Source organism: Hemibagrus wyckioides, linkage group LG25 (assembly GCF_019097595.1).
Source record: "Hemibagrus wyckioides isolate EC202008001 linkage group LG25, SWU_Hwy_1.0, whole genome shotgun sequence".
Lineage (NCBI taxonomy): Eukaryota > Metazoa > Chordata > Actinopteri > Siluriformes > Bagridae > Hemibagrus > Hemibagrus wyckioides.
The window spans coordinates 1253392-1265862 of NC_080734.1; the positions used below are offsets into that span (position 1 = coordinate 1253392).

Sequence of the window (12471 nt, forward strand, 5' to 3'; positions counted from 1 at the left end):
AATGTTGAATTCACATATCACAAAACCTCCATGGATCCAGAAATATGGCGGAAAACATTCTCTGAAAACAAACCCTTCTCTTTAACTCTGTGTAGCTGCTGGAACACCAGAACAAGGGCTAAATGCTTCAGTAATGAACATAACTACAGTCTTACAGAATCACTCAGAAACATAGCGCTGCTGAATTCCTGTGGTGTGTGTGTGTGTGTGTGTGTGTGTGTGTCTATGGATAGTCCGTCCTGATAACCAGCATGAATTTGGAGGCTGAAACAGAAATTCTAACACCACAGCGCCCTCTACTGACCACACCGTCACGCAGAGTCTACAGACTCTCTCAAACACACACACACAAAACCTGCTTTCATTAATCAAATTCATACAGCCTGAGAATCTGAAGCGAATATTTCAACACAAAATATGAAAAAGTAAATCTTCACCTAGATCATTAACCAATGAGAAAAAATAATGCAGTAATAATTTCCTCTAAAATAAAATAAAATTAAATACAGTCCTTTTAGTGAATATGAATATTAATTCATCAAACCTTTATCACTGTATTCTCAAAATTAGAACAGTTTTAAATAAAATTCTAAAAATCATTCTCTCTCTCTAGACACAGACACACACACACACACACATTATATATATATATATATATATATATATATATATATATATATATATATATATATACATAGCTAAAGAAAAACAGTGTATTTATAAAAATCAGGTCTAAGTGTTTAGTTTACGTGTTGTATTTCTTGCTAAAGGGATTTGTTCCTCAGGGCTCTGTTCCAGGCTCTCTTCTGTTCTCTAATAGAAGTCATTGTCAGTGTTTGTTCTGATGCTGTGTTTCTCTGTATGTTTGAACTTTACCAAGAAAGTACAGATTCACAGCGAGTGATGATTACAGAAAGTGTTATCTTCGTAAACCTGGATCTGAAAATATTTACATTAGAAATGTTAGTCAGGACTCATCAGATCAGCCTCACAATTCAGTCCTGACCTTTCACTGGTGGCCTTCAGCAGAGTTAATGTTTAAAAACTTTTTAGTGCTCAGTTCCTGCTCGATAAAATAATCTGATTTAAACTGGATTACGGAACGAGATGCTGAATGTAAGTTCATCTTTATTAAACAGAAACATCACAGTCCTGTTTTATAGACAGATAGATAGATAGATAGATAGATAGATAGATAGATAGATAGATAGATAGATAGATAGATAGATAGATAGATAGATAGATAGATAGATAGATAGATACTTTATTCATCCCAATGGGAAATTTACAATCTACAAAGCTGTCAATGTAATGAAATAAAATGTGAGCTAGTAATATTTAGATTTTAAGTAAATATATATTTTAAAACATAAATGTTTAATAACTATAAAAGGTAAAGTAATAAAAACTATAACTTTTTGTGATTCCATTAATTTAGAATAGAATAGAATAGAATAGAATAGAATAGAATAGAATAGAATAGAATAGAATAGAATTGTAATTATAAAGTTAAGTCAAGTAACAGACACATAATAATATCAAGAGTATGAAGAATTTACATCGAGTGTAAATGGTTGGGAGAATAAATACTGACCCAAGAAACACGTCAAATATCACACAGACCTTTCTGATTTCCAGAGTGAAAAAGAAGAGACCACACACACAGACTGAGGGGTAATAAACAGACTGCAGTATCTAACTATATCAAATAATTAAAGATTAATGACAGCTGTTGCTCATGTGTAGCTCTAGAGTCTAACCTCATTATCACCATGTCTTTGTTCTTCGTCTATCAGATACTTTTTGTTTGCTTGTTTAAGATATTCTATAGAATGGACATCAGAATGAAACCCAAACAGTTCTAAATTAGATCAGACATGCTGACCACAGTATAGTTGCAGAGGCAAGAAAAGACAGACATGTAAATGGAACATTGTTCAGTATAAAAACTGCAGCAACTTGAAGCGAGTTCAGCTGAAGTGCAGCAGTTCAGTCTTACAAATAAATCAGTGAAATGGCCTTCAGATGTGTGACTGATGCTGATCTCATATAAACACAGAAACTCATGAAAGCATGAATGACTGACCCTTTCACACGCCAACCACTGAAATCCACTTCCTTATTAAAACTCTTTCAGTGCTTAAATTCTTTAAAAATATATCCAGATTCTTTAAAAGATTTTGAGTTGTGACTGTTGTTTTATTAATTATTATTAATGGATTCTTTATGCAGAGGGGAAAAAAGATAAAAGATTGTTATTATATATGTAAGATACATGTAAGATAATATTTCTAAACAGAAATGCTAACATTTTTGAGTATAGATTTTCTCTCTAATTTAGTCTTAAGGCTAGTTCACACTACAAGACTTTAACCGTCAGCAGATCGCTTTGCTGTTCAGACTACATGACTTCACTGTATGTCTTTTTGTCCTTGTGGTGTTCACACTAAATGATCCACAAGAGGGCGTCGCACACCACACCATCTGACAACAACTCTCAACTCTGTTGACTTGCTCTCTCATTGGCTGGAGGTCGTAGCTACAGTTGACACCATGTGATGTCGAGTCGGCCGACCGTCCCAGATATTTAACATGCCAGATATCTGGATTTTGTCAGCGACACGTCAGTGAGCCTCTTTGTTGCGTCGTAGAGTAGTTCACACATAAAGATTGCCGAGCGCTGATCACCCGCTGATTTTCCCACGATCACAGACCGATCTGTCGGCCAGCTCGTTAATTTGCAAATCGGGCTTAAAATCCTGTAGTGTGAACTAGGCTTTAGACTATTCCTGTCCTCAGTCAGGTTTCCTCTCTGACAAAAGCTTCTCCTGCTCATGTAGCATCAGGGTTGTGGTGTAACACACTCGGAGGTCAGAGCTATCTGCTCACTTCCACATGCATGACCCTCGGGGGCAGTGGTGGCTATAGTGGTTAAGGGTTAATGGTATGGGTTGTTGATCAGAAGGTCAGAGTTTGAGCCCCAGCACTGCATAACTGCCACTGTTGGACAATTGATCAAGGCCCAACATCCTTGGGATATGTGAAGAAAAGTATGTGTGGTTATAATAATGGCTTCTTCATCTTCTTGGCTAGTGTTGTTGTGACTGATAGAGGAGAGAAAGTAAGCCCCTTCCTCCCTCCCTGGGAGTACACTCTACACTCTTTTGTTCCATACCTTAGTGTATAGTTTCATTGTTCACTTGTTTCTGTAGCAGCTCCTGACTGTGCCACTGTATCATGTTCTTCATCATTGCCATCCTCATTGAGGAGTACAGGGCTCTGATCATATTCTTTCTCTTTTTAGACCACAAGACATTAGAGTACACCATAGCATGATGACTCTTAACGTCAGAGTCTCTTAAAGGCACAGAACACATTTAAGGTAAAGGATTATATATTTAGATTCAGTGCAGTTTTGCCATAAAAACCAGTGAAAGAAGAAAGTTATAATGTAGGTTTTGCTTTCAGATGTGTTATTATCGGTCAGCACATGGTGCCTGAAATTCAAATATGTCACGCTGAGACCAAGCCGAAGGTACTGATGTCATGGTATATTAATAAACCATCACTTGATCTGCGTTTACTCAGAGAATGTCACAAGGACAACCCTGTGTCGGGTGAGCACTCTTATTTACATTCACTGTGTTTAGCAGGCACTTTTATCAAGAGCAGCTTAAAGACATGCTATAAAATCTCTTTCAGATCCTAAACATCCTCATCCTAGTTTAGCAGTCAAGGAATAGCATCACATCAAAAGGATTTTAAAATATATTCAGATAAGGGCTTGATGAATATGAAGACATCATGGAGAAGTTCTTTATACCACTGTGATTGGACAGAGAAGAAGTTTGGTGCACGACTTACTTATGTCTTGAGAGATACTGATCCAGTCTGGCTGTATTAGATGACCGGAGGGAGTGTGGTGCACTGAGGGCTGTGATCAGAGCTGTAAGATGGGAGCTGGTCTGTTTTCTTCCTTTTGTAGGCAAGAATAAATGTCTCAAATCTAATATCAGTGAGGGAGTGTAGCTACAGGGTCATATGTGAGACATTGGAAAGATTAAAAAGTCTTGTAGCTGCATTCTGGATTAGATTTTAGACCAGGAGCAGTCACAGTAGTTGCCAAGTGACTGAACAAGCACCATCATGGCCTTCTGAAGTTGTGAAAGAGAAACCAAAATGACCAAGGCAAGACTGTCCAGAAACATCCTAAAGTTGTGTGCAATGACAGATGATGAGATCACAAGATCTTGAGATGTAGCTCAGTCTTGGTGGGATTTAGCTTTACCATCCATGATGAGATGTCTGCTGGACATTCTGAGATTTGCACGGAGTACTGTGAGCATCTGAGGAAGCATGGAGAGGATGAGGTGTGTGTCATCAACATAGCAGTGATGTGAAAATAACCATGTGAGGATATAACCTCACTGAGAGAGCTGAGTGAAAGTGCTGGCCAGCTGGTGGGTCACTGACCCAGAAACATTGTAAAAGGTTTAGATTTCTGTGTGAGAGGAATGTTACTTGCAGATTTTTGTAAGTAGCAACATGGAGTTTTGATCCATGGCCTCCACAAGTTCCAAAGTAAAATGCCTTGGAAGGTTGGAACAAAAGAAATATAAAATAAGTACCAAGATACAATGATTCCATGACTTAAGAGGACAACTACCAGGGCAACCTGGCGACTTTACTCAGTTGTACTATTCATTTTTATATTATTTTCCAGGTGCTAAAATGTGGCAAAAGACCTATTTGACCTTTGCTCTCCTGGTGATGGTGGCCTGGGCTGACCACCATGAGGGCCACAATCACACAGACCATTCTGCAGATCACCATTTAGAAGAACGCACAATTTACAATACTGACTTTGCCTTTGCCTTATACGAGAAACTCTCCAACAATGCTGACGCCAAAGGCAAAAACATCTTTTTCTCTCCACTGAGCATCTCCATGGCTCTGTCCATGCTGGCTCTGGGAGCCAAAAAAGAGACCCACTCACAAATCTTCAGCACTCTGGGCTACAGCTCCCTCACAGAGGATCAGGTCAATGAAGCCTATGAGCACCTGCTGCACATGCTGGACCACAGCCAGGAGGCCATGCTGCTGGAGACCGGAGGTGGTCTGGCTGTCCGAGAAGGTTTCAAACCTGTCGACAAGTTCCTGAAAGATCTTCAGCACTTCTACCATGCAGAGGCCTTCACTGTGGACTTTTCCAAAGCTGACGTTGCTGTCCAAGAGATCAACAAGTTCATCGCTAAGAAGACCAATGACACCATCACTGACATGGTCAAGAGCCTGGACCCAGATACCATCATGGTGCTCATCAACTACATCTATTTCAGAGGTAAAGTCAGCATTTTAGCAATATTGAACACACATTAATATCTTTACCAGTGGTAGAACGGTTTCTTTTGATTAATTCTCTATTAATTCTTTAAACTTTTTAAGGTAAATGGCAGAAGCCTTTTCTAGAGGGGGCCACCCACAAATCCAACTTCTATGTGGACGAGAACACGACGGTCACTGTGGACATGATGATATTAAGGGATGCAGAATTCAATTTCCACATAACCAAAAGCTTCTCCATTATCCAGTTGTGCTACACTGGCAATGCCTTCATGTTGATCATTCTTCCTGCTGAGGGAAAAATGGAGGAAGTAGAGAAACAAATGAGTAGTTTTCAGATCAGGAACTGGCTGGACAAAGGACACCAAAGGTAATGCAGTCCCAATTATCTGGCAAATGAGACTTTTTATCACAGCAAGCTTAATTTTTGTTTTGTGGGTGTTGCTGATATTAGACTTGTCTGAGCTCATGCCTATTTTCTAGGTCTGAAATTTATATGCCCAAGTTCTCCATCTCTGCCTCTGCCTGTCTTGGGGACATTCTAAAGGAAATGGGTATTGTTGATGCATTCTCAGACAAGGCAGACTTCTCTGGAATGAGTGAGGATACAGAACTGAAGGTTTCTAATGTATGATGAGAAATCTCCTCCTTATTAACTCTTGATATCTATCAGAATTATACACTAACCACTAAGAACTGCTGGCTTTATTCTGGTGTTAAATATCTCCACAGGTTCTCCACAAGGCAGTCCTCACTGTTGATGAGAAAGGTACTGAAGCAGCTGGTACTACCACTGTAGATGTAATCGATAAGTCAATGCCATTAATCATCAAAATCAACAGACCCTTCTTGGTCTACATTTGGGAAGAATCTCTCAAGAGCCTCCTCTTCATGGGAAAGATTGTCAACCCTACTCTATGATAAGTCTAATGAACTTGATTTAGTTTTAAATTTCAAATATATCAGCAAATGCATTTAGTGGAATTGGATTAGTCTTATAATAAAAATGAATAAGAAAACTGGATGTTGTGAATAATTCTTTACTGGGATTGGGCAAGTGGTAGCTCATTACAGGTCAGAAGGTTTTGTGTTTGAATCCCAGCACCACCAAGCTGCCAGTTTGTATATAGTGTGATAAATGTAAGTGACTCTGGATAAGGGCGTCTGCTAAATGACATAAATGTAACGTAAATTGAAAAATCAAAGACTGAAAGAATTTTGGAAATGCTGTTCATGTAGACTTTTGTCTTAAACAGGAGAGTAAAACTATGATATTAAAAATATCTGTATAGCTGTATCAGGAGATGAGACCTCAGAGAAATGGACAAATCCTTAAAGATGAAATCACAACTCAGTCAGTGAAGAGACAGTCAATAAAAGAGACACATCAAAGACATGCAGCAAGAATGTAGCTGTCAAAACATACAATCATGACACACAGGGATGGCAAGACTTCGCAAAGTGCTGCTGAACTTCACCACTTTATTCAAGATTCAAAGAGTTTATTGTCATGTGCACTGTGAGGAAACATATTTCCCTGTAAAATTCTTTCTTTGCTGTCCACAGTGAATGCCAGAAGAGTGCAAAAGACTATGTAAAAAAGTAGAATTAAAATAAATATCAAACACACACAAATACAAACACAAACATAATTAAAGAAAATAGAATAAAAATAAACTATGCACCAGAAATAGATATATGACTATGTATGTGCAAGTGTACAACATTTACTTGTGTAATAAATATTAACTGTAGATGTAATAGCAGCTGTAAATGGTAATAGTAGCAGCAGTAACATTAGCAATGTGCAAAATGTAACTGTGGATATTAATAGAGGTAGTATTAACATTAACAATTTGCCTTGAGATGCAGCTACTCCATATAATAACAGCAGTAATATTAACAAATGTGCAATATGAAGAGGAGCAATTTAGTTCATTTGATCTATGAGATAGATGAAACTAGACAGGTGTCCTCTGGCTAACTGTTTAAACGTCTAATGGCTGAGGGAAAGAAGGAGTCCCTTAATCTGGAGGTCCTGCATTTCACACTCCTGTACCTCCGTCCTGAGTTGGGGATGGGTGGGATCTTTAAGGATGGAGGCAGCACTCCTGTGGACTCTGTGGTGATAAATGGTCTGCAGATGTTTGCGGCCCCTCATAGTAGTGCTGCCATACAACACGGTGGTGCAATTGGTTAAGACACTCTCAACAACACAGTTTTAGAAGTTGTTGAGAATCTTAATAGGCAAGCCAAACTTGCTCAGCTGCTGTTGTGCCTTCTTAACCAGCTGGGTGGTGTTTAGTGTCCAGGTGAGGTCCTCGCTGATGTGGACCCCCAAGTATTTAAAGCTGCTCACCCTCTCCACTTCTTGGATGAACAGTGGCTGATAAGTTCTCCTCTCTTTCCTCATGTCCACTGTCATCTCCTTTGTCTTGGCTGTGTTGAGGGTGAGGTTGTTGTCCTCACACCATGTCACAAGACTGGCCACCTCCCTCATGTAGGCCGCTTGGTCCCCACCAGTGATCCAGTGTCGTCAGCAAACTTCAGGGTGATGTTGTCCTTGGGGATGCGATGCAGTCATGTGTGAACAGTGTGTAGAGGATGGGACTAAGAACACATGCCTTTGGGGTGCCAATGTTCGTTGTGGTGGTGGCTGAGGTTCTGTTTCCAATCCTGACAGACTGTGGTCTGCCAGTCAGGAAGTTCAGAAGCCAGTTGCAGAGTGTGGGATATAGTCCTAGTGCGAACAGTTTGTGGGTGAGTTTATGGGGAATGACTGTGTTAAAGGCGGAACTGTAATTGATAAAGAGCATCCTGATGTAGGTGTCCTTATCTTCCAGATGAGAAAGGGAAATATGGAGGGCAGCAGCAGTGGTATCTGAGATGGACCTGTTGGGACCGTATGCATACTGCAGGGAGTCTAATGTGTCCGGTATTCTGCTCTGAATGTTGGCCAGCACCACTTTCTCAAAACACTTCATGATGAATGGAGTGAATGCTACTGGTCTGTAATCATTCAGGCAGGTCGGGGGGCTCTTCTTGGGAAGGGAGACGATGGTTGTGGTCTTGAAGCAGGTGGGTACGGTGCTCTGACAGAGGGAGAGGTAGAAGATGGAAGTGAGTACATCAGCCAGCTCTGTAGCACAAGCTCTGAGGGCCCGCCCAGAGATGTTATCTGGTTCCACTGCCTTGCGGGGGTTGATCTTCCTCAGTGCTCTACATACTGCAGCTGATGATACAGTAGGAGTAGAGAAGGGGGGTTGGCTGGCCCCAGTTTGTGTGTGCCTCCACTCTGTGTTGTCACTGGAGGTCTTGAAACAGGCGTAGAAGGTGTTGAGGTCATCCGGCAGGCTTTACATGGAGCTGATTGTAGTGTTCGTGGTGGGCCTGTAGTCTGTGATGTGTTGCAGACCTTGCCAGATCCGCCCGGCATCTGCATTAGAGTAGAAACTATCCAGCTTCTCTCTATACTGTCTCTTGACCGCTGTAATGGCTTTTCTCAGTCCGTACTTAGCAGCTTTGTACTCTGCCTCAATGCCAGAAGTAAATGCAAATGATCGAGCATGCAGCATGTGGCATACCTGACTGTTTATCCAGGGCTTCTGATTGGGGAACTTCCTGACTTGTATAGTGGGAATGATGTGATCAACATCAAGTGCTACTGTACCCAGTCACATACTCAGCATAATTCTATATGCTGACAGAAGAGTTCTCCAAAGTTGCTGCAGCTTTAAACACATCCCAGTCTGCAAGATCCCCTCAGACTGTAGGGTCCAGAGCTTAACCTGTTTGGTGACAGGGTTTGTTTGTTTGTCTGTGTCCGTAAGCCAGGTAGAAGAACAAAGAGATGTGGTCTGATTGTCCAAAGTGGGGGTGGGGTGCAGCTCTGTATGCACCACGTATGTTACTGTAAATTCACCAACAGCAATAAAAACAGCGTCAGGATGAGCCGTCTCTAATGTGCTGAAAACGGAGTAATGTAAACTGCTGCCATGAACACAGCAGTAAATTCCCTTAGTAGATAGTAGGGATGGCATTTCAGCAATAACTTCACATCTGGCAAGCAATGCTTATAAACATATAAACATGGTCTGTATATCCCCACACCATGAGTTGTTGATAAACACACACACACATACCTCCCCCTTTAGCCTTATCGGAAGCTGCATTACTGTCACCTTGGTGTATGGAATGAGTCCGTAGTTGAACAGAGATTTTGGGGACTTTGTCTGAGAGCCAGGTCTCAGTAAAAATTAGAGCACAGCACCCTCTTACTTCACACTGTGATGTAATCCTTGCTCTCAGCTCATCCAGTTTGCTTTCCAGAGATCGGACGTTAGCTAACAGGAGGCTTGGTAGCGGTGGCCAGCTATCACGGGCTTTTAGCCTAGCATGGAGCCCTCCCCTCTTGCCTCGCTTGCGTCGCCGTTTCTGGAGCACTCTCCTTGGATCAGCTTCCTCACTCGAACTTGATGCTTTGGGGCCTTCCTGGGGGTGGTGGCGGTGGTTGCGGGAGTGGTTAATGATTTGTAGCTCTGGCGTGTGTGCACTGCAGAAGAAACAAGAAACAAACAAAAAAGAAGAAAAAGCCGGCATTCAAGAGCGAGCAAACACGTCTGCATCGGGGGGCACCATTATGCCATCATATGTGTGTATATAACATTTCAGAACTGTTTGACTGTCAGTTAAAGAGGTTGTAAACACTGTTGATCTCAGAATTGTTAGAATGACCCCTGCTGGTGGTGACTGGTAAAGTCCGGAGCTATATTTTAAGCTTTGTTTATGTAAGATGATCTTTTTAACCTCTTCCATTTCAACCAGATGTTTGTAATAACATTCAGCATCCTTCAATTACAGCCTGATTGAGTATCTGAGCAGCTCAACAATGCACCTTTGCTATGAAAACTCTTTGATTTGTCCAAGATAAAGAAACAACAAATGCGTTACAGATGTCCATAAAATTATTATAATCCAGAGAAACAGGAAATTGTCAAAAGAAACAAGACAGTTCATGGAACCAGAAAAGTAAAGAGTGCAGCAAACCAGATTTTACTCATAATGATATCCAGAACAAAGGATCACAAGTTTCAGGATAACAGAAGTATAAATTTAAATAAGTATCTTAAGTTGAGGATAAAACCTTAAACACCTGTAATGTTGCTGCAGTTGCATCATCACTGAACTGCTTACTGTATCAACTGCCTTCATCCTTTGCAGCAGTTTGCATGTTTGTCCTTGCTTCTTTTTCTTCTTCTTCTTCCTCTTCTTCTTCTTCTTCTTTCGGCTTTTCCCTTCCCGGGTGGCCACAGTGAATCATCTCTCTCCACCTATCCCTATCTTCTCCATTCTCAACACTTGCATCCACTAGCTACATATCGTCATTTATTACATCCATATACCTCCTCTTTGACCTTCCTCTTTTCCTCCTCCCTGGCAGCTCCATGTCCAACATTCTCCTACCAATATCCTCACTCTCCCTCCGCTGAACATGTCCAAACCATCTTAATCTGTCCTCCCTAACTTTGTCCCCCAAACATCCAACATGAGCCGTCCCTCTGATGTACTCGTTCCTAATCCTGTCCAACCGTGTCCCTCCCAAAGAGAACCTCAACATCTTCAGCTCTGCTACCTCCAGCTCTGACTCCTGTCTCTGTCTCAGTGACACTGTCTCCAAACCATACAGCATGGCCGGTCTCACCACTGTCCTGTACACCTTCCCCTTGATTCTCGCTGATATTTTTCTATCACACAGAACTCCAGACACCTTTCTCCACCCATTCCAACCTGCCTGCACTCGCTTCTTTACCTCTTTCCCAAACTCTCCATTACTCTGGACTGTTGACCCCAAGTACTTAAACTCCTGTACCTTCTTCACCTCCTCACCCTGTAATCTTACTGTTCCTCTTCCCTCCCTGTCATTCACACACATGTACTCAGTCTTACTACCACTGACTTTCATTCCTCTTCTCTCCAGTGCAAACCTCCACCTCTCCAGGTTTTCCTCCACCTGCTCCCTGTTCTCACTACAGATCACAATGTCATCTGCAAACATCATTGTCCAAGGAGACTCCTGTCTGACCTCCTCTGACAACTGGTCCATCACCATAGTGTGTGTGTGTGTGTGAGTGTGTGTGTGTGTGTGTGTGAGAGAGAGAGAGAGAGAGAGAGAGAGATAGAGTTTTGTACAGTTCAGTCCTGGGTGTGTGTGTGTGAGAGAGAGAGAGAGAGAGAGAGAGAGAGAGAGAGAGAGAGACAGAGAGAGAGTTTTGTACAGTAAAGTCCTGGGTGTGTGAGTGTGTGTGTGTGTGTGAGAGAGAGAGAGAGAGAGAGAGAGAGAGTTTTGTACAGTAAAGTCCTGGGTGTGTGTGTGTGTGTGTGTGAGTGTGTGTGTGTGTGTGTGTGTGTGTGTGAGAGAGAGAGAGAGAGAGAGAGAGAGAAAGAGTTTTGTACAGTTCAGTCCTGGGTGTGTGAGTGTGTGTGTGAGAGTGTAGAACAGTTCAATCCTGGGTGTTGAGGAGCCTGATGGCTTGAGGAAAGAAACTGTTACACAGTCTGGTTGTGAGGCCCGAATTCTTCGGTACATCTTTCCTGATGGCAGGAGGGTGAAGAGTGTGTGTGTGGGGTGTGTAAGAGTGTGTGTGAGGGGTGTGGGGGGGTGTGGGGTGTGTGTGAGGGGTGTGTGGGGTGTGTAAGAGTGTGTGTGTGGGGTGTGTAAGAGTGTGTGTGAGGGGTGTGGGGGTGTGTGGGGTGTGTATGAGGGGTGTGTGGGGTGTGTAAGAGTGTGTGTGAGGGGTGTGTGAGGTGTGTAAGAGTGTGTGTGAGGGGTGTGTGGGGTGTGTAAGAGTGTGTGTGAGGGGTGTGGGGGGATGTGGGGTAGGTGTGAGGGGTGTGTGGGGTGTGTAAGAGTGTGTGTGAGGGGTGTGTGGGGTGTGTAAGAGTGTGTGTGAGGGGTGTGTGGGGTGTGTAAGAGTGTGTGTGAGGGGTGTGTGGGATCATCCACAATGCTGTTAGCTTTGCGGATGCAGTGTGCAGTGTAAGTGTCTGTGATAGAGGGGAGAGAGACTCCGATGATCTTCTCAGCTGTCCTCACTGTCCCCTGAAGGGTCTTGTGATCTGAGACGGTGC

At 42.2% G+C, this 12471-nt stretch overlaps 1 protein-coding gene, 1 long non-coding RNA gene and 1 pseudogene across 3 annotated transcripts in view; 2 read left to right on the forward strand and 1 right to left on the reverse strand.

Annotated features, from left to right (window-relative positions):
- Positions 1-3298, reverse strand: part of LOC131345797 (uncharacterized) — a 7849-nt gene extending 4551 nt beyond the window's left edge. Inside the window, exon 1 of the long non-coding RNA XR_009203537.1 lies at positions 1595-3298. This is a non-coding gene — a long non-coding RNA (uncharacterized LOC131345797). The remainder of the gene's footprint in view (positions 1-1594) is intronic.
- LOC131345737 (NACHT, LRR and PYD domains-containing protein 3-like) overlaps positions 1-12471 on the forward strand; it is a 566556-nt pseudogene that overhangs the window by 342890 nt on the left and 211195 nt on the right.
- On the forward strand, positions 967-6345 carry LOC131345755 (alpha-1-antitrypsin homolog). Of its 2 annotated transcripts, XM_058378808.1 has the most exons (7): positions 973-1116; positions 3305-3382; positions 3469-3617; positions 4724-5341; positions 5446-5713; positions 5827-5971; positions 6076-6345. In XM_058378808.1, exons 3-7 carry the CDS (start codon positions 3491-3493, stop codon positions 6262-6264), a joined length of 1347 nt encoding a protein of 448 aa, XP_058234791.1. In that variant the 5' UTR covers positions 973-1116; positions 3305-3382; positions 3469-3490; the 3' UTR covers positions 6265-6345. The 2 variants fall into 2 exon arrangements, with proteins under 2 accessions (XP_058234792.1, XP_058234791.1); XM_058378809.1 differs by lacking the exons at positions 3305-3382; positions 3469-3617 and having other exon boundaries at positions 967-1116; positions 6076-6343.

What these genes read in the sequence shown, in the direction of transcription:
- LOC131345755 (XM_058378808.1), top strand. Translation starts at nt 3,491, where the DNA reads ATGGTGCCTGAAATTCAAATATGTCACGCTGAGACCAAGCCGAAGGTA. An exon ending in CAAGGACAACCCTGTGTCGG is followed by an intron (nt 3,618 to 4,723) that starts GTGAGCACTCTT and finishes ATTATTTTCCAG; the next exon opens with GTGCTAAAATGTGGCAAAAG. An exon ending in CAACTACATCTATTTCAGAG is followed by an intron (nt 5,342 to 5,445) that starts GTAAAGTCAGCA and finishes AAACTTTTTAAG; the next exon opens with GTAAATGGCAGAAGCCTTTT.